Source organism: Triturus cristatus, chromosome 8, assembly GCF_964204655.1.
Source record: "Triturus cristatus chromosome 8, aTriCri1.1, whole genome shotgun sequence".
Classification (NCBI taxonomy): domain Eukaryota; kingdom Metazoa; phylum Chordata; class Amphibia; order Caudata; family Salamandridae; genus Triturus; species Triturus cristatus.
This window is the reverse complement of record NC_140591.1, coordinates 1,384,705,910-1,384,728,699: the sequence shown is the minus strand read 5'-3', so window position 1 is coordinate 1,384,728,699 and position 22,790 is coordinate 1,384,705,910. Positions and strand designations below refer to the sequence as shown.

The 22,790-nt window shown below is 43.9% G+C and overlaps 1 protein-coding gene across 1 annotated transcript; it reads left to right on the top strand.

Annotated features, from left to right (window-relative positions):
• The first annotated feature begins 554 nt into the window (after positions 1 to 554).
• Positions 555 to 3,537, top strand: LOC146805796 (claudin-8-like). Its single transcript, XM_085623099.1, has one exon. The coding sequence runs from the start codon at positions 695 to 697 to the stop codon at positions 1,520 to 1,522; it is 828 nt and encodes a 275-aa protein (XP_085479225.1). The 5' UTR covers positions 555 to 694; the 3' UTR covers positions 1,523 to 3,537.
• Positions 3,538 to 22,790: the final 19,253 nt, after the last annotated feature.

Here is a 22,790-nt window from a genome sequence, read left to right as displayed (position 1 = left end):
CTGAAGAGTGGCAAAGTGAAACTTAGGCATGTGAAAGGTTTGTTGAAGATCACCCGTGCCCTTCAGAGCTGTAAGGACATTGTTGACCTATTATAGCACCCCACATGGCGTTGTTGTGTTATATCTTGGGGATTGTGTTCTGATTCTGTGTCTGCTGCCTATTACATCAATATTTGAATACCTTACACTGAACAGTGCCAAGGATACGAAGTGTGATTCACGAGTAACAACACAGTTAGTCTTATGGGTCACCTGCAGCTACGTATGCGTGTCAACATTCGAAAATGTTAAGTAATAGTCACTCACTGACACGTTTCTTGGAGCCCTTCCAATAGGCTGACTTGTACCTGGAAGTAAACGTGCCGTTTCTTCTGGTTTCAACTGCACTCAAAATACATTTACATTTTCTGACTGCTAGCAGCAATTAGTCTAATCGTTTTGCTAACTTAGCCACACCCCTGTGTAACACAACATGGCTCAGAGTTTGTGACACGTGAGCACCAACAATAAAGGCCCTCGCTCTTGACAGTACTGCACCATCTCCACCTGAGAAGCTGCTCACTCCACAGACCTCCAGCAGCAGAACAGCAGCAGACCTCAGGTCCAGCCAGAAGGAAGGCAGCTGGCTTTGGAAGGACCAAGCACTCAGGGCGGCTGCTGAATATCCTCTCCACACCGCTGAGCATCCACCAACATGAGGCAACAGCGCGGAGAACCATGCCCGATTTATGTTCAAGAGCCAGCAGCCCAAGAACCCCCAAATTTTGGTGAACTACCAGTGCCACCACGCTCTTTTTATGGCTGCTGCTACGGGAAAAATTTAGCATTCTATATATTTCAAATTATTGCGCTTATAATGGCAGCGCTTGCCACCATTTTGACTCTGGCTGTCACAATTATGCCTCAGTGGAGGGTCTCCATCATCGTTGAAAACCATCCTCAGTATCCAGGTCAGCGCATTGACGGACAATGGATGAGCCGCTGGGATGGGCTGTGGACCACTTGCCTCACACAATCCAACATCCCAATGCAGTGTACCTCCTATGAATCTATGGTGTCGCTCACTCCAGACCTGAAGGCTGGCCGAGTCCTGATGTCGTTTGCCGTCGTCCTAGCTGTCCTCTCCCTCATAATGGGTCTCGTGGGCTTGCTGTTCAACCGGTGCTTTGGGGGAAGCGAGCAAGGCCGGAACTGTTTCCTGCTCACTTCTGGAATAGGTTACATCCTTGCAGGGGTCATCGTTCTGGTCATCATGAGCTGGACTGCCGCTAACATCATGCGAGATGCGAACAACCCAATATGCCAAGGTGCACAACGGCAGGAGCTGGGCGAGGCAATCTTCCTTGGCTGGCCAACCATCTTCTTCCTCCTGCTTTCAGGCATCATCTTGTGCTGGATCCATCCTTGCAACGGTGAAGACAGTGTGGAGTACTCTGTGCCAATAGACCAGCCGCGGCCGATGTACGAGCTATCGACAATGGACCGAAGGCGAGGCGGTCAACCCAGAAGTGAATATCTCTAAGTCTCTGACAGATTTCCACATTCAACAATAAACTTTAATGCAGCTGTGAGTTTTTTGGGCTAGAAAAAAGCTAAACAAACGAACATGAGATTGGTCTTCACTGTTGCTAACAACTTCCATCAGGCTAATGACTGCATCGTCACTTGCGACTGTGAGTAACCACTCGGACATGGTCCTTTTTTCTGATGGCCAAAACTAGCCACATAATTGCATTTCCTTGTGAATTTAGCACCTTAAAAAGAATGATAATGCTTGGTCTTAGGACACTCAAAGAGCTCGTGCTCCATAGCAACTATTCAGAATGTGTGGGCTATTGTGTTAAAAGTTTGCATTGTTAGCCATCATAATCTGTGTTACATTGTATTTCATACAAAGAATTCTGCTCTGTTATGTTAGGCCAAAAAGATGAGGCAGAGGGTTAAAGCAGCCACTGCAAATTGAAAAGATTTATACAGCTTAGCACGATTTTGGACCCTAATTATTTAAGGAACTATTTAATGTGATTTTAGGTGTTGTAAGGAAATAATGCATTGACAAAAAGTTTAATTGTCATATCTGTTATTTAAATTGATGTGGAGCCAAAAGACTAGAAACATCTTCTATTTAATAAGTTATTATTGTATATGAATGTTTTTATGTGTACGTTTATTTATACATTCAGAAAGCATGAAAATTAGTCATGATTTGAAAAAGATGAACATTTGTATTTATGTAGCCTGGGTTTGGGTAAAGAGTCTTCCTACGTATGTGCATTCTCATTGACTGCTTGATAAGACCTGCTCACACAGTGAAGCATTATGTAAATATTAGTCACGGGTAGATAATATGAAATTTCTGCATACCATCATTACTACAGTTAAAAACATATTTCCAAGAACCAGGTGGGGGCGCTGTCCACACACCCTGAAGACAGAAAGGATAGCCAGGGGCACTCACAGTATGACAGACCCTGTGATTGTGACTAAAATTGGTTAGGATTCTGTCTCCTGTCAGAAGATATACAAGTTGGCCCCTAATGTGCTAAACTGTGTGGTAGGTAGTAAATCTGCATTACTCATATTAGAGCCAGTTTTCTCAGTTGAATGCATAGATAAATAAATAAAGAGAGAGTATGCCAAACAAACCATCAGTAATACCCGTATTGCTGCTGGACAGTAAATATTTATCTGTGTAGCTTGTGTGTAGTAGATACTTTTAGCCGTTAAAATGGCTTTTAAATTGCTCTTTCTTGTGCAAACCCCGATTTGCCTGGTGCAAATCATAAAGCATCCTGGGATGTGTGTGCTGGTCAACAGTCCCATTACTGTAGGGTTGTCCAAGAATGGTTCATAAAGGGTTAACCGATGTCAGACTTTCTGCTCAGTCAAGCAAGATATAATACTTTATAATAAGTCTAAATGGGAATCATTTAGGCAGTCAGTGGTCAACCTGGGTCTCTGGCGTGATCGGCCCCGCATGGGCCAAAGCTGGAGAAACCTACATTACAACTTTCTCGTACGGTACGTCTGTGTTGGACCATTAGGTAGAGATACTGAACTTTGTGACACAATATGCAGTAAACCTAAAAAGAACTGGAGAATAATTGCACAGATAATATGGATTTATCCGAAAATAGAACATTTTGACTCCATATGAAAGGTGAAAAACTGAAGACGGCTTGTAGACCAAATTCAGGTTGGGCTGACCAGTAGTGACGCGTGTTTGCTTCTGACATGGAACAAATTGCCCTTATTATTATTTGCTGTTTGTTTTCCAACCTCTATATCATTAGGAACATATCAACCAACCTCTACCTTTTTTTCCTGAGGAGAACGTCTGTTTCATGTTGTGCAATCATTTCTAGCGTAGACAAATGCCTGTAACCAGAAAATTGAAGTAAATTGTAACCAATGATCCATTTTCATGTTTGTTAAAATATTTCCTGTAAAGGTTACTGGCAGCATTGGTATATGAAATGACAATACGTTTTTTTATTTCTCAAAGTCAAAGAAAAAATAAATTGTTCTTAAAATCGACATGGACTTTTGAGTCTTCTTGCTATTTCCCCTAATTATTATTATTTATGAATGAAAACGTGACACGTTGGCTAACAAAGTCAGTGAGTATTGCAGCCACCCTATTTGAGCTCACACCTCTCTGTGGTACCTATTGTAAGCTGTACTTTACACGAGACTCGGCAAATACATGGAAACTCCTGGTGAGAACAAACACGGGAAGCTAGGAAAAGTTATGTAAAAGTGTTTTTGCACGTGCATAAAAGCAACATTATTCACTCTGAATGGAACGCATTAGGTATGGTACATTTTATGCCTGGATACCCTCTCGGGTGATTAGTGCGCTATACAAATCGATATTACATAACATATACATGGGATGCTACACTCCCAGTATAAAAACTGCCTGTAATTTCCTTGTTACAGTTGAGCTGTGATGTCTCTTGTCACCTTTAATAAGAACATGAAGTAGATGATCAACTGGAATAACTATTACATCTCAGTTGTGACGTCATAATGCCAGCTGCCAGCAACCAAGGTGAAAGGTAGGTCACAAGCATCTTTGCAGCTGCTGTTAAAACATTTTTAGTTCTTATAATCTGTTTTTTTTTTTTACACTGAACAGTGCTCAGCACAAATGAGAGATTTATGGCAATATTTATATTTTTACACCGTTGTGCATTACAGGAAAGAAAGAACCTCTCTACTTATTCTGGGGCACAACTTTTTTAATTTGATTGACATTAAACTGGTCCTAATATGTTGTTGCAAAAAATGGTGTGTTTAATTTCACTCTGCGGATTCCGCTTTTATTATTGAGTCTACTACCATACAATTGCTTTCATAGAGAGAGCCAAAGACCTACAATTTAAGTCGTTTGTGGGATGAGTGATGATGTGACAATGTTTTATAAGAAATAAAATATCTTCAAACATAGATTAAAATTCCTTAGGGAGGAGGTCATTTACCATTGGCTTCTGACAGGTGTTTGCTTCACTGGAAAGCGATTTCCTCTTTCCACAGGCATGTGCTGTTTCTCACTTCACTGTGAGCAGATGCACTGATCTCACCTCTACTAGGACCTACCTTTCAACAATCTGGGGTTCCTCTCACACTGGGTCCCCCCATAAAGCCTCTGCTCCTGCCTCAAGGCTCTATGCAGAGAGATAAGAACAGATCTTGCCCTCATTACTAATATCAGGATTCGACCGAAGGCTCACTAAGAGGGAGTGACTCTTGTAATTGACTCCGGTAGTGTTGACTATTAGGAAACAGACACTAGCTGAGGCTGTAATTGTAATAAATACAGTTCATCCCAGCTAGTACATAAACACCCAGAGGGTGTACATTCAGGTCCTTGCATTGCCTGGCTGTCACATTCAACCTGGTACTGATGACACTCTGGTTCCTTTGTAGTGTATGTTTGTTTCCTTGTAAAAATGGGTAACTGGAAGATCAGGTTAGCAGGGAATCTAAAGAGCCTTTCACGTGCTATGTTCATCTGACATGAGACTGACTCTGTCACAGTCCAAACAGCTCTTACTCAGATACATTGTCATTTTCAGCATGCCATGTGCTCCAGAGGTGGAGTGACACCATGGAAGACTGAAGGCACGCGCAATGTGCCACTGTTTGGTAGGAGATCCAGGAGACAAGTGTCATGTACTATTTATTTATGGCTAGCGAGACCAGTAATTACATTTTATTTATTTTTTGAGTTTTATATAGTGCTAGCCTATATAAAAGCTAGTCCTGAAGGTATAACAGCGTGTTGCATTTTATGCAAAGAAGTTTACTCGAGATACATGTGAGGATTTGTGTTCAAAGGTCTGTGCGGTAGGATTTTTATGAGACGCAGTGCATGGATTTTTGCCACCCTAGGCAAACAGATATTTCAACAGCACTGAGCAACTGAGAAATCCTATCTGCTCATGGAGGCTTTCTGGTGTCCCCTCATTGACTGTAATTCTGGTCAGGATTAGACTTCTGCTAGATCCAGTACTGATTAAAATACAGATAGAACAATGTCTGACGGTTTCTAGGAATACTTCCAGCAAAGTTGTAGCGATGATGACGATGATGAAACCCCTGGAAAAAAGACTAAGGCTCTTGTGTGAGAGCATGTCATACCCAATAGGGCTGGTAGCCCAGTTGCTGAGCTTGTTGGGAATTATGGCGTGCGTGAAGTTACCACGGATCTGTTACGACTTCCCAGGAGCTGAGCCCTCCAGTTGAAACTTTGAGGGTGAATGAGGCATTACCGGGAGACTTGGACCTAGAAGTACTGATTCTGCTGGTTATTAATCATTACTTGGGAGAGTTCTCAGGGTTTACTCATAATCACTCTCAGTTACTCTCCTTGGAGATAATGGAACCTCTGGTATCATTAACTTCACGATTTTGAAATAGATACCCATCAACTAGGACGCTCGTAAATGAGACCCAGAGCGGCCTTCCAGACAGGCAGTGCAGCGGTGAAGGGTATCATGGGACAGTTATGAAGTGTTCAAGGGAAAATGTGCTGTTTTATGCAGATGAGACAGTCACTGATGTTAGAAGTTCGACAACAAAAAGAGGCCTTGCAGGTTTGAAGTGGTGATGGTTTCAGTGGTAACTGAGGTGGAGTGGGAGGAAATATGGAAGGTGAGAATGCCAGAATCCTGTGAGTTCTCAATTCTCACTTCATATTTTCTCGATCATGGCGCTGTCGGCCAATGGGTCAAAAAGAGGGCTACTAAATATAAATTTGAATTAGTGACAAGTGCTTAAAGGAGGATATTGGGTGGTGGAAAAGGTTTATGCGAGTAATTCGCTGAAGAGGCTGAGACTCAAGGGCTGAGCCTCCTTTTTAAAGGGTCCATCCAGCGACAGAAGGAAAAGCGATCTCTCTAAAGTTCTGCATTGTTAGCAATCATAATCAATAGACGCCCTTTCTTTGATGATGTCTGCTTGGATTTTGAGATCTATTGTGTAATACTTCACAGGATGGCCTTTTAAAGATGGCCAACATTCGTTTCTACTTTACCCTTCAGCGCAGATTCTCAGTACGCATCAAACTGTATGAAAATTAGTTACATCTAACAGTGTACACATCACTTGTGCTCCAGATTCATGCTATGGTCTGAACTTTTTTTCAAAACCAAAAGTATATGTTGAAATCTCTACTGATCTAACTTTTCACCATAAGAAAGGGATCTGTCGTCTGAGTGAGAGTTGACATCAACCCTAATCTCCTCTCTACTTTCAGGGAAGAGAGGGGGAGGAAGGGGTGGGAGGGAGAGAGGGGTGATGAAAGGGGGAGGTGGAGGAAGGGATTAAAGAAAAAAAAGAACGAATCAATGAACAAAGGAAAGAGTAAAGTATGGATGGAAAGGGTACCTATTATAGAAAAGGAAGGGAGGCAGTGAGACGGGAGCAAAAAGGGGGAAGAAAGTAACAGATTTTGGATCGAAGGAAGGACTGAAGGTAGAAAAGGATGAAGGAAGTGAGGGAGGAAGGAAAATTAAGAACACACTGAAACAGTTTTTCTACACTTATGAACATAAAATCTTTAATTGCAAATTACAAAACTGAACACTTAGGCATTAACCCACTTCCCGCGTTTTCTAGTCTTACTTAAACATACCCCCATCTTAACATCCACAATAAACAGGTGACTAGTTGTAACCGTTCTCCAATATATTTCACAGTTGTTTTTGTCCAACAGTCAAATCATTACCATAGTTATCTCGTTAAATCAGGATTCTTTTCACGTGCCATGAAGCCTGGGCTTCCAGCTGGTACATTCCAAACCGCGTGCTCCTTTCCTGCTTCTCTGGGCGCCGCCCTGTTTGCAGGGCAGGGAAGGAGCGCCGTCATCAATGTTTATCATTCTCAGCTCGTGGACTCACGGGCACGTGCGCCTCAGACACCCTGCAGAAGGAATACCGGGACGTGTCATCAGCAATCCTGCACCGGGGCGGTGCTGCTGATGTTCGTGCCAATAGAGTCGCTGAGATTCCAGGCATATGATGCGGCTCGTGCCAGGATGCCATTGCTTCCCGTCCAGTTCCACTTGGAAAAATGCCTTTACGCGTCAACCGTGATCTCGAAGTTTCTTTAGGGACATATCCTGTTCTGTGTCCCTGTCGTAAAAATCACAAAGCGCAGCGAAGCAAAAACAAATGACGTCTCCCTCCTCTAGGCTACGACACATTCCATTGGCTGCCTTTGTGGTGTTCAAGCCCTCGCCTGTATGTTGACCCTTGGAATAACAGAGAATCTTCCGGTCCGCATTTCAGGGACCTAGTTATAAACAGAGCAGAAGCAAGGTTGGATAGACCTGTAAGGCAACCAGGAAGTGTCTGAGGGGCTGGTCGGGCAGATCAGTGTATGGCCTGTTTCTTGGCTGTTAGTGGGCCTGGGTTATATGGGCTGGCTTTTTATGTTATGTTAGGATATTAAAATTTATAAAGCGCACGTATACCCTGGGGTGTCTTGGCGCTAACTGTACCAGTGCACTAACTGAACGCCCGAATTATTAAAAAGCCATGTGTTGAGTTCTTCTGAAGGAAAACAAGGAGGTGCGGGCTCTGATATGGGGTTGAAGACTGTGCCAAAGTTCAGTTGTGCGAGTGACAAAACTTCTCCCCCCAGCCCCCAGTTAGATTTCCTGAATCTGGGGGTTCTGAGAGTTCTGGCACCCAAGGAGCGCAGGGGGCTGCTAGGAGTGCACCACTGGAAGATGTGTCTCAGAAACTTGTGGCCCGTGTTGTGCAGTGCCTTATGGGCGATGCACAGGCTCTGAATTTTATGTCTATTCGCACGGGAAGCTAGTAAAGCTTCCGTATTCCAGGGGATATTAAATGGAATCCAGGCAATTCTAGTACTATTCTGGCTGCGGCATTTTGTACTGTCTGAAGTCCGTAAGTATGTTTCTCCTGAAGGTTCACGTAAAGGCCATTGCAGTAGTAATTTAGATTGCACTAAAGCAGTGACAACAGATTTTTTAAGTTTTTTAGCACGAATGCAAGGAAGACTTTTTTTTGGCCATCCTGAGAGTATGGGAGGCAGAAGAGACTACATCAGAAACCTGAGAGCTATAATTAAGCTTTTTATCAATTTGTATTCCCAGGTTCTTGGCTTTGGTCACATGGGTGGGGGCTGGGGGGAACCGAACTCTACTGGCTACCAGGACGGGGACCATGCAGGGGAAAGGTTGCCTAATGTTATAACTTCAGTTTTCCCTGAGTTGAGCTTCAGACAACAGCCATTCATTCATTTATTGTTGATTACTTTGATATTAGCACAAACATTGCCTGCTGCAAGCAGAAACGCATGCAATCTGCCCGACCATGCAAAACAGACTGGTTTAAGTTTAAAGTTGCCTTATGGGCCACTTTTAGCTATCTGATTTGCTAATATGGGGCACTTATAATTTGGTACCCGGACCTGAGCAGAAGATGCAGTAGCACCAGGGTCATCTATACCTTATTTGTAGATATATTGTCAAATCAAACCAGCATCGTATTGTACTTGCATTAGGGTCTATGACACCTTTGTACGCTAGTTCCAAATCTGAGAAATGTGTTTCTTTAACCATGGAAACTTACAACATGATGTCTTGGAAAGGGGCAAATCCCTCTTCCTACACATTGTAAAATAATCTCCTGTGCATTAGCGCATAGTGACGATATCGGCAACCGTCCCCCGCAGCATAGTAAGGTATTTAGTACACACTTCATTAAATAATCACGCCACACAAAGTTTGCTGAAAAAAACAGTTTGCTGCAGGTTTATTTCATACATGAAATATGCCAACGTGGTGGGTTAACTTAAAAGCGATCCAAGGGCATGCAGCGATGAGTAACCTAAGTGCCTGATGAGCCAAATGGCATCGTGGTCATCCCAATCAATGCTACCATTTTATGTGGAGATTTTCTCCCTTAAATACCATGGACCTAGTGTCCATGACTTTACTCATGCCTTTTTAGGGGCAAAGCATTGCAAGGCAAGCCCCAGTTGCACAGGCTTACAACCCCCCGAAGGACTAGCGGGGTGCCAACGTTTCCATCCAGGGTTCTCCGGTAAAGACTCCTGGGGTTTGGCATAGAGCACCCATGCTGTGCTCATTAAAAAAAGGTACCCCTATGTACCAATCAGCCTCTGCATTGCCCTGTAACTCTACCTGCAGCACAGATGGACATTTTAATACATTCAGCACATTGCAATGAACTCCTGCCGGCATGCTGGATATGCGGTAGGGAGGGTGACAGCATGTACAGCGGGGGAGCAAAGAGGACGGCCACTGGGTGATACCTGACCCCATCCCCCTGCGTGTAAGAAATGATGTAGTGAGAAGGAAGGATAATGGGGACTCCCGTGGGGGTCCCAGCAAGTTGATCGCAGTGGATGTGCCAGAATGCAGCACTAAGGTGGCCGCCCTCTTACAAGGGCATACTAGTGTGAAAAAAAGCTTGACTTTCGAAAATGTGCCCAAGCTGTGCTCTTTTTCTAAAATGTACAGTAACATATCATAACCAGTCACATAGCACATAAACCGGCCAGGTTACTTACTTTAATATTCTCCAGGGAATACATTTTTAGGATATAAACTAAACAGATGTTTCCCACCTTCAAAATATAAGCAAAATATATTTAATGCCCAAATGTAAATAAAGACGGGCGAGCAGAGACTGCATGGGAAGAGATGAGCCAGAGCTAAGCCAGGGGCCCTGGTTGGCTCTATGAGCTCAAGTACCAGCCAAGCCAGAAATAAAATAAACAAAAAGCTTATTATTTTTTTTGTAAATCACCGAAAAGGCGTATGTTGTGTTAAATAGGTGTACCAATAAGCTAAGACTCATTAAATTGAGGAATGAGTGTTTGTTTACTGTACATTTGTGTTACAGCTTTTACCGCCCAGACCTGAGACAGTGGGGGTCGAGGGGCTAGTGAAAAATCCAAAGAGGTTCTATACTAGACTCTAAACTCCAAGATAATTTAGGGGCATATCATCGAGGACCGGCGATAATTATCGCTAAGCGCACTTAGCGCTAGGATAATTATCGCCGGGTAACGTGGAATTTTATCGCTGAGATAGCTTGCTATTAGCAACGCTTATCTCAAAAGCGATAAAATTCCTAGCGCTAACTGCCAAATGTGAGATTATCGCTGGAAATCCAGCGATAATCTCACAAAGTTTGGCGATAGCTTGATGATAGGGCAAGGCATACTTAGCCATGATGTCCAACTTACATAGGATATCATGGCTAAGTCAGTCTTGAAGCAGGCGTAAGGAAAGTAGCGATAACAGAGGTTATCGCTACTTTGCTTGTCGCTCTGCAGGTTAGCGTGCCCATTAATAATTGGAGAAATGTCGCTTAGCGACAATTCTCCAGTTATGTCAGGGCAGGAACCCCCACTTTGCATCTCATTAGAGATGCAAAGATGGGCGTTCAGTAAGCAGGCGATAATGCAAGGATTCACGCAATAGCGTAACCTTGCAGATAAGGCGATAAAATTATCGCCGCTTTTCGTCCGAAAACGGACGCAAAAGCGGCGATAATTTTATATCGGCTCCTTGATGATATGCCCCTAAGTGAGCTAAGCACCCATTGCTGACATCTGTTGTGATTGGCAAGTCAAATCTGAAACTGTTGGTAAAGCCAACTCAGTTTTTTACACCTTTCAAATGTCAGCAAACTGAGCTCCATTACATTAGCAAAAATTGAATCTAGTTAATAGTTAGCAGTCAGAAACAGCAAACTGCAGCATTTCACACTATAATGCAAACAAGTTATCAACTGTGGAGAGCAGAGTAGAAAAAGAATTCAAATTACTGGAGATGTTAAAAGATGGAGCACAAGGCACTTGCATTCTGATGCCTCTGCCCTCCCTGATGCTGTTCACCACGTGTTCTCGATTAGGGTCCGGGCTGGACTCAGGTGAGTTTTCAATCATTGCTGAAAGCTGACCATATTTCCATTTGAAAGCAGAGCGCTGGTCTTGTTTCATCCCTTCCCTTAATCTCCCTTTCCCTCCCTTCCTTCTCCCTCACACCCCTCACATCTAATTTCTCAGCTGAATAGAGGATTCAGGTAAGGGGAGGAGTGGATCTGACCTGTGAATAAATGTAAAGCCACCAACCACCCCACACTAAAAGCTCCCCAAGAAAAGGGATAATGTACCCATCCTGTACTTACAGAGCCAGAAGAAGCCTTTTACACCAGGGGGCACAGAGGTAATACTTATTGTGCTGCTGAAGTAAACAACTACACAATGCACTTCATCATGCTGTGAAGGCACATTTGGAAACTGGAGGGACTGAACGGTTGCTGCTTTTTCATTTGTTTACATGGAGGCGGGGCGATGCTCAGCTCATGTTGGGCTCGACCTTGAGCTGAGCCAGAGTCAGGCAACTGGCCCGAGTCAGGCTTGAGCCTTCAAGGGCTCACCCACATCTAATTGTAAATGATCTAACCCTGGCAAACACCTTTTCAAATGCTAAGAAATAGAGCTTTTGGTTGAGATAGGGCTCTAAATATATTTGAGAAAAGTCCATTTGTTTCTCACAGTGAAAATTTTCTCTACCACCATATCGGGCTTGTTTCTCTGGAGCATGTGGTTACAGGTTCTACTGATGTCCCCCAGAGGGTGAAAGCTAAGAGCTCCTGATCACCAGCTCTCACAGACTAAGGGCCTGATTTGGAGTTCGGTGGACAAGTAACTCTGTCACAAACATGACTGATATCCTCCACAGTACTACAAGTTCAGTTCAGTTCATAAACTTTATTCGGGTAGCTTAGTACCCATAAAAGCACAGCATCATAGCAAATTAAATAACAGACGGAGAGTTAGAAATACATGATAATAAAAACATTTACAATGATATGACCATAACATTTTGATAAATTAGGTAACAAGTTTAAAAAGAACTTCATTGGTAATAAATAAATAATTTACTGTTGATAAAACATTATGTCATCCGACAGTTGTGCGGAGATCGTCAGTCATAATAAAAACTCAGAGGTCGGGCATAGTCTTACGTGCTCTGGTGGCGATTCTCAAAAATGTGCTTATACGGAAAATCAACTCTTCATCAGCCAAGGAAACTAAGCACAAATAGGCATTATCCAGACTAATAGGTCTTCTCTTTTTAAGAAATGGATATAAGAGCCACTTTATGTATTTTATATAGTACTTACAGAAAAATTAAAAATGTAAAATTGATTAGCCACTCACCCCATCACAAGGGCACGGTACATGGTCGAGATTGGGCTGGTAGCCAAGAGGGAAACACAGTGCAAATCTAACAGTTCCTGCTCTTAAACGGAATAATAGGCTCCTTTCCCAATGACTCATGCATAGGGTGAGATATATAGGTAAAGGATGCTGATACTGTTCAATAGACATGTAGCTAAGAACAGAAGATTTCTTGGATTCCGAACCAATCCTTTCTGTATTGTATGAAGAATAGAGGGAACCCCTTAGCTCCTTTTTAGACACAGTATCAACTGTATTTGGGTTTAAGAAGATACTTTCTTTATTGACACTGCGCAAGCTTTGATGTACTCCACTCAACCAAGGAATTTCCATCCCTTTCTCACACATGACGCAGTCATTAATGATCTCTCTGGTAAGGGAGGCAGCCTGGTTCTTCCATACTGATAACCAAAAAAGAGCAGGCCGGGCACCTATAAAATCCAATATAAAATTAAGATTAAGTTCTCTGTGGCAAATGTATTGTGGGGTAGAGATTGGGATACCCAGCAGTTTCCTGCAAAACCTATTTTCTTCCTGCTGGATGCAGGAACTGTTTGCGATACCCCAAATCTCAGCCCCGTATGTGGCCACAGGAACGCACTGTAATTAAAAATGTTTTTGAATGGCTAGAATAGCCCCAGTGGTCTTTGGACGGGGAAGGCTAAGAATTGAATTGGTGGCCTTTGAAAACTTGCTCCTGGAGTGAGCAAGATGCTCAGTCCAGGAGCCGTTCGCAGCAAAGACCAACCCAAGATAAGGAAATGTGCAGGTACTTGTCAATTTCTGGCTGCCCACTACAATAGAACTTAGCTGTCGCTTCCCGGGACCACAGGACATTAAAAATGATTTATTAAAATTTACACATAGATCTAAGCTATCCATATACCTGACAAAAGTCTGTACTAAAATGCGCAGGGAGTTTGGAGGGTGGCCTATGAGGACCGCCTCATCTGCGTATAGTAGCACAGGAAGAGTTTAGCCATTAATCGTGGGAACATCATAGGCCGAGGTTTTTAACGAATTGTTCAGCCCATAAATGTAGATAATGAAGAGGAGGGGGGCCAAGACACAACCCTGTCTGACCCCCCTTCCTACCTTAATGGGTCCCTAAACCTCTCCACCCATGCCAATCCTCACCTGTGCCTGGAGGTCTTTATGAAGGTACGCTAGGAAATGTACCAGAGGCTCATCCAGCCCGTATACCAGAAGGATTGTCCAAAGCTTTGACCTATTGACAAGGTCAAATGCTGAGGACAAATCCATAAAGGCCAAATAGAACGGGGACTTCCGTGCAATGGTGTATTTCCCAATAACCAAATTAAGGTTGAGACATTATTCATTTGTGCCCACCTTGCTACGGAAGCCTAACTGACAGGGCTCTAAGATACCATTTTCCTCTGTCCAGTTTAAGATCTTATTATACAAGACTCTTCCCAATATTTTTAGGGTATTGTCAATTAATGAGATCGGTCTATAGTTACTAGGCTGGGACCGATCCCCTTTTTTAAAATTTGGAACTATAATACTCTTAGCCCACGTATCAGGTAGCGTGGCGTGGGTTACACTATTAAAAACATTCAAAAGTAGCGGGGCCCAGAAGTCTGGTTTCCATTTTATTAAATCAATTGGTAGCCCATCTGGGCCAGGTGCTTTATTCCCAATGCTCTGTTGAATGGCCTCTTCTACTTCACAGATGGTTAGCTCTATGGTGGTAAATGGGCCATAGTCATATTGATCGGACTCTAGTTGGGGGGTAGCATACATCTTTGACAAGTGATTTCCCCAAGACTCACTAGAGATATTGCAGCTAATGGGGGTTAGTAGCTGGCCCATTGATTGGAGCTCCCTTACTGCGGACCAAAAGATGTTACCCTTTTCTATACTTGCAGCCTGTGATAGGGTTTCCCAGCGTTCATTTAGGAGAGCTCCCTTCCTGTTCGAAATTACTATGTTATATTTCCGCCTTGCCAGTTGTACATCTGTAGCACACCTCGGGTTAGATGACAATGCATTGCGGAGATTCCTCTTGGCCAATGTGCACTCACGGTCGAACCATCTAGGGTTGTTTCCTGCCAAAGGGGCAGGTTTCGACAGGAGAGTTTTGATGGCCAAACACAATTTAGAAAAATCCTGGACTACCTCAGTGTGTCAGTTTGTGGTGACAAACAAGAGTTAATAAGGAGCATATAGCCCTTGACTACTGTTTTAAAACGTTCGCCACAATCAACGCCCTTCCAGGTTAGTCTTAAATTATCGGTTGAGGGGGTGAGATTTTTTGCCCTGCATTCAGAAGAAAACACGGGCCGAGGTGCAGAACTCAGTACTATTTTGATAGGGTTGTGATCCCTATAATCCGTGACAATGACCTCTGCGGCCATTAGTTGGTCTTCAAGACAAGGGGAAATAAAAATAAAATCAATAGTTGACGAACATCCCATTCCCCTGAATGTTGGTAATTTGTTGTTGGTGGCATTAGGGCTGCCCACCAAATCCATAACATTAGCCAAATTATGTGATCTTAAAAACATTGCTAGCTCTGCACCCCTATGAGATGAGGGGCCAGAATTGCTTGTCCCTTCATCATGCTCCATACCGGTAAGTTTGGCGTTAAAATCTCCCCCCAGTAGAATCCCGGTAGGTCCCTCCATGTTTCGCTGACTATCTAAGTTAAAAATAAAGTCAAAAAGCCCAATTAAGTTCCTGTTAGGAACAGAGTGGAAATCATTGTTATAAAAATTTACCAAGTAAAAACAAACTCTCCTTTTAAAAAACTACAACTTGATAGTTTTTACTATTGGTTGGGAGGACCTTAAAACTACCTCCAGCAGCCACATTGATCCCAATAAATAGCCCCCCTGATGGTCTGCCCATTTTGGGGCTTGGGGCTACTACGCTGAAGCAGTGAAACCCTTCAATATATAAGTCATCAGTAGCCCAGGTCTCCTGGAACATGACTACGTCTTGTTCCTTTATTATACGCAGCCAGTCTTGGTCTCCAAGCCTGGATTGATGACTTGCTATATTCCAACTTAAAATGCTCAGGTCGGCTCCCCTGTTGGCCCTAGTTAAAGCTGGCTTATTGTTGTGAGATGGGAGTATGATCCTCCTCATAGACCTGTGGGTTAATCATCAGCGGTGATTGTCAGTCCTGGGCATCTAAATTGGAAAGTGCAAGAAACCTATTGGCTAACATCCCTGAACGGTGTAGCTGGTGGGTTATAAAAATAACCTAAAGGGAGTGCACAAATGCCAGTACATTGTAAAAGGGATTGCTCTTGGATACTAAGTAAACGACGAACCATTTGCGGTCTGCGAAAGTTAAGGACGGTACAGTCTCCGTTAATATTCTTGTCCGATTGGCCAACCCACCCTACTCTCCTGGCCATAATAATTTTGTTCATTAAGGAAGGGTGAAAACCTTTGTGTTTGCGGAGCCAGTCTGCGGATTTATTGCGGAGATCTGGCCAGGACTGCCTCTGGCCCTCAACAAGATTGGGAACACCAGCCAATACTAGCACATAAGGATTAGAGGCCGGTGGTAAGCTCAGGACATCAGTGTTAGAACTTAAGTGTGTGTCCCTAGGGCGATCTACCACAACATTGCTTGGGTCAACCGCATTAGTACCCTGCTGAGGCTGATTACAGTCCACACTCCCTAGGGCCAAATTTGAATTATTTATATAGTGTGCTTGGGACATGCCCAAAATTTCCCTCTGTGCGAGGGTAGGGTTTGGCACAGAAGAATCATTTTGGTTGCAACAAGATACACTGGGGTTGACAAAAGGGGTGACCGGAGGAGGGAAAACAGTACCCATCGGTTGCATGAGAAGCCCATGTTTGTTGGCCACAGATGTTGTAGGATTCCTCCGCCCCGCTTCATCGAGAACTTTATTCAACTTCCCACCGCTTAAATTATCCACAATACAGTCAAATTGCTTTAATTTCCCCCACAGCAAATCAAAGTTTTTATGAATCACAGCCTTGATAATAACCAGCATAGTTTCAAGTGCTCCCGTTGCAGACCCTGTGTGTAAAGCTACCCCATCAGCATTAATCCCCGAAGGGAAAAAGGGTCTAAGGGAAAAGTTTAATGACCAAAACAACAGTTCAAATCCCCTATCCTAACATATGAAAAACAACAGTGAACTGGTGGTCGTGCAAAATGAGGAAATGAATATGAAGAACAGATAAAATATAGAAAGTTGATATAATCAACTATTCTGAGTGTGGTTAATAGAGATGGAACATTGAACTCTAGATGCGGATTCCCATCAACTGCCAAGGGAGGCCAGTGTCATCACTTGGTAATCCTTCCTTCTTGTCACTACTCCTCCAGGCCAAGAGGCAGATGTAGTAGGCAAGATCAGAGCAGAGTACAAGTTCAAGAGAGAAATCGACCAAGAGTGGCCATATGTATTCCTGTTGATGGGTACTGTGTGTAGTAAGTGCAGTGCAAGTGGAAACTTTAAAAAGGGAGTTGGACAGGGAAAACTATGTTTATTAAATATCTCTGTTCCAATCCTATTAAAAAGACATGTAGCGGCAACTTTTAGCAAATAGGTTGCGTCATATAGGGGTCGACTAGTTTCAGCCAGAAGGGAATGTGTTCCCGGCTTTCTTCAGGACCAATACATAATTGCTACTGCAAGTGAAAAAAGAAAAAAAAAAACAAGAAAGAGTGACAAGTTGTCCAATAATACAACCTGGTACCTATCGATCTCACGGCAAGTAGGGTGTATTTCACTCCTGTTGAAAGAAAATACAAACGATAGGTGGTGTTCTATTTCAATATTCCTCATTACATACAAAGTTAGAAATTGGTTCTCATGACAGTAACAACCAATATGTCATCTATGAGAGAGAACGCCAACTCACCTTACTTGTGTGAGCGTCAGACCTCACCTCACCCGGTAACAACTCAGGTAATTGAGACCCCGCCCTGTAAGTATGAATCAAATTAGGGCGAATTATTCAACAAACCCAAAGGTAGTGTTCAAAATGTTAAAAAAAGCGGTTTAGAAACATAATTACAAGCATGTGTCCAGTAGGAATAAATCATCAGGAATGTAGTGTGTGTACCGAAATAGTCGGTATTATATTGCAGTTAACTTTTTAAAGTTTCCACTTGCACTGCACTTACTACACACAGTACCCATCAACAGGAATACATATGGCCACTCTTGGTCGATTTCTCTCTTGAACTTGTACTCTGCTCTGATCTTGCCTACTACATCTGCCTCTTGGCCTGGAGGAGTAGTGACAAGAAGGAAGGATTACCAAGTGATGACACTGGCCTCCCTTGGCAGTTGATGGGAATCCGCATCTAGATGTAAAGCTACCCCCACAGCACCTATGTTGACCTCATTACGCATGAGTTCTGAGGTAGTGTCTGTCTGGGCCGCTACTGAATTTGTGATGACAACCACATGATCATTTGGGCTGCTGGCAAGTTGACGACCTTTTGCATTTTTGGAGTTGGGCTTAGCGATGGCGGCATTCTTCTTTTTGGTAGGTTGGAGACTTAATTTAATTTTCCTTTGTGACTTTGCAGTGTGTCCCCTGGTGTTGATACATGGCACATCTGGGACAGACATATTGGGAGAGTCCAAGAGTGGCAAGGGTGGGTTAGAATAAACAGAGTCAGACCTCGCTGGTGATATATTTGTTGTGTTTGGACATGTTATGTTAGCTGTAGCTGAACCACCCAGCGACAGACGGGTCTGTAGCGTGGCGGGGTCCAAAGACAACCGTCTCTCAATCAAATGAATTTCATGCGTTAGGAGCGACTCGGCCCTTACAATAAATGCATCCAGGGTCCCGGCTACATCTCTTGATTTACCCATTTTATATCATATAATATCCGGGTAACCCAGTTGCAGACCCACCAAACAATACAGTGAGGGCAATAAGCCGACTGCTTCGCATTACCTTAATGCCGGATGTTCCCAGGAGAGAGGTCAGGACACCATGGGGAACTACCGCCAGGGCCAAATAACGTGGCCCAGCCCAGCCTCCTACGGCCTCAGATGGGCCCGCCCTTGCTCCGGGCTTCGTCCGGGCTACGTCCCGCGCGCTTCCTGCGCCGTGGTGGGAGAGGCTGCGCTATGAGCACGTTGGCCCCGCATCCCCCTCACTCAGGTGTGAAAGGCAGCGATGCGCTGATGCACTCTGGGGATTGAGGTCCACCCCAGAGTGTGAATGCCTGGTGTGGCGCCGGTAGTGCAGCAGATGCTGCATAGCCCCTGGGACCCTCGTCCTACCAGGGGAAGCCGCAGAAATCTGGCGGATGCAGCAAGATGCGGCAGAGGCAGCAGAGGATCACCGGGAGAGCCAAAGGCAGGCAGGAGAACACCCGCGCCGCGGGGGGAGAGGCTGCGCTATGAGAGCATTGGCCCCGCCTCCCCCTCACTCATGGCAGGTGTGAAAGGCAGCGATGCACTCTGGGGATTGAGGTCCACCGCAGAGTGTGAATGCCTGGTGTAGCGCCGGTAGTGCAGCAGATGCTGCATAGCCCCTGGGACCCTCGTCCCACCAGGGGAAGCCGCAGGAATCCGGCGGATGCAGCAGAGGCAGCAGATGAACACCGGGAGAGCCAATGGCAGGCAGGAGAACACCCTACAAGTGTCATTTTGATATAATGGACTTGTAATGCGGCGGACGTGACATCTGTCATGTTTGTGATGGAGTAACCTGGCTGCCGAGCTCAATTTACAAACTTCTGCCTCAATGCAGCGCAACAGCCAAAGTTACTGTGCTACAGGAAAGATAGGGAGAAAACTAGCACCCTATGTGCTAAGATATAGCGCTGGCACATTTTAGGCTACCATGGGCTAATGCGCACATCATACAAGCACAGCGCAAGTGTGAGTGCATTCTATCAGGCATGTGTTTTGTAGAAGAGGATACCCTTCTAGTACACAAACTATGGCTTGTATGTGTGCTGAAAAGTGCAACACACATGCAAAGTTTGAAAAGTATTTAGACTTTTAAAACTTGCTCCACTAATATGCCTGCCTTGAGAAGGTGTAATATTTTTAGCAAATCATTGCCTACAAATGTTAGTAGATAGGGATTTGGGTCAAAACATATGGGCGGTTACATAGGAACTTTTATGCACCACTCATGGGATACAGCTTTAAGGCAAATTTGCGTAAAGTATTTTACTTTAGGGAACTTAACACATTCATGATTTGCATGGGAAAGTAAATCACAGCACAACAATTTGCACTAGGTTTGCGTCACTTGTGTGACACTATCCCAATGCATAGTGTTTTAAAATTTGTTGCTAAGTCCACTAGAGAAGTGTCCTAAATTTCTGCACAGATGTGGATGAATAGTCCAGTGCTTACCTCAAACGAAGGTGTCCAGAGTGATTCCAGGTACAGAGCAACACAGTTACTAAAGCAGTAATAAAGTACAAATGTCCATCATGAGCTCTCGGATCAAAATAACATTTAGTAATATCTCATATAACTTAAATATATTTACGGTATGAAAAGTCTCATCAATGGAAAGTGCAAAACACAAGAACAATTTAAACACAAAAGATGATACAACATGACTACTAGACAGCTTTTAAGGCACTACACTCTAATAAAAACAGGGCCCCTGGGTAACCACACTATGCAGCATGTGTGATCATTCCTATAGTTTGAGAAGCAATTTTGTAGGTAAAGCTATGAACTTGCTGAGTATGTAAAAAGACAGAAGCAAATTAAGCGGTGTGAATAGGGAAGTACAGGTTTACAAACAGCTAATGTTAATTAAACTTTATATAAAAGATTACTGTCACTCAAATTAAATATTAGTAACATTCCTGGCAAAATGGGATGATTTAAAAGTCTTTGGTTGGTTAAAAATGTTTCACAAGCCCAATATTTGTAAAAGCAACAGAAAGCGAACACAACACATGAATATCAACAGAATCAATTCTTCCTGCAAGGCACAGGAAGCAGGTGTGAAACTATGTAGAGGTGGGCGTTAAACTCTGCTTTGCCGGTGGAGTTCTCAGATTTTTCCACTCCGCGCTCCTCTTGAAGCGTGGAGTTCGGTAAAATCTCTGCCAAAAACAAGCAGAGCGGAGTTTACCGGCGTGCACTACTCACTCCAAGTTCGAAGAAGGATGGGCTTGCGAGTTAACATTAACCTGTTCATATTTAATAAACTCTGAAAGTAGAAAATGGTGAAAGGCGAAGTCCACCCACCTGAGACCTGTATTACACATGGACATTTCCACAGTAAATGCTTCTACCCCCTGAGCTATTGTGGAGCCTACAGCTGGGTGTGGAGGGGTGGGGGTGTGCTTTGAAACTTGAAGTTGCATCTAAAAAATTTATCTCTCAGAGTATTATCGTGTTTTCCACAAACTGAAACAAGAGCGGGTTTTTTGCTCTGCCCCCATAACAGTATATAAAGACACAATGATGCCATGGTATATGCGGTGTATCCCAGCAGCATCACTTACACCAAGGCTGCCCTGCAGTTCACCCCACAGCTCCAACTGTCTTCGAAGCAGTAGGCGAAGCGTACAGAGAAGTGCTCACGCCCACTCAGCAGCACCTGTCCCCTTGCTGTGCACGTCCTTGAACATTAGAGCAGGAAGAAGGGGAAGGAACCTGCTGCTGGTTGTAGGGCATGGGCTGCTTGCTTTCTTATCTCAGGACATATGCTTGAGGAACAGATGGACTGTGTACGTATGTGGAGCCCTCTGTCTCTTAGGAAGTAGCTGGGAGCGGAGAATGAGCAGAGCAGCTCCTCCTAAGCAGGGGGTTTTGAATAGACAACAGCAGCACTCTTGGAAGGAGGGACAACCACAAGCAGCAAAATGATGACATATAACTCTATCACCACCTTGGAGACACTGGAATCCAGCAGGAGGGTAAGTGGGGCTTTCCCGTGACAGCACATTTTGTTTTTATTAATTAAGAGTTCTTGTATCATGAATGAGTTCCCAACTGTTAAATCTAGTGCAGCAAACTTATCAACGCTGCTCTATGTGCTTTTAAAGAGTTTTAAACTAGTGCATTTTAAGTTCATCTGTGAGGATAACAATCAGGCCTTTATAATTGCATTCCTGTAGCCTAAGCCACACATTTCATGTGTAACTGTGTGCACTAAAACAGAAGTCGAATAACTGCTGCTACTGTGCAGTCCTCTTTCTATGGACATGCGCCTTTACTGCCGGTAAGTGATACCACGGAACTCTAAAGGCTGCGGCTTTCAGCCCTCTCCCTACATTTCCCTTCTTACCTCCTGCTGTTTGCAATGATAAGCCTGGCAGGGATAGAGGGGTGGCTGCAGAGATACAATAATTATTTATGCTAAGAGTGCCAGAAAATACAAGGAATCTAATTCCGCCAGCTCCTGGAACTCTGCGGAATCTCGCTGAGTTTTTCAGTACCTCTGCGAAATTCTGCGACGTGAAACTCCATGAGCTCCGCCCACCCCTAGAGGTATGCTGGCCTCAGGGGTGTTGTGTAAGATGCAGGAGCAAGAGTCTGTGAATATACAGGGCATACAATGGACGATAATGGTCTCTCAATCTCTCCAGTCAGCAAGCCAACTGGGTACTAGATGTTTCTCTCACCTAGTTAAATGGGAGCAATGAAGCAGGCCACTGTAACAAAAGTGGGTGCAGAGAGAGTTGTGCTTCCTAGCCTGAGTCATCACTGTCAAACCTACACATGAAACAGTCATTTTGTTGAGAAGCCTTATGGTGTATTTTTTTAAGGCTTCTTTAGATATTCAGAAATGCATAACATAACATGCATATTTGTAAAGTGCCTTTGCACCTATGGATATCCTGTTGCGGAATTACAGATTTTTATTGTTAGCCAACTAGATGGGGCTCAGTCATCCAGTCTGAATTGTCCCCAGCCTGCCTCCGTCTTGTAGATAGGCGTACCGGGAGTACATGCTCCCTTCAGGCTCTCATTTAGTCCATTGGCAGGCTGGAGGACTTTCTTGCAGGGTAAGGTCAGTAGCATCAGGACAGGCAACTCGGTGCTTCAGCAGGGCCACAGGCCTTGCCA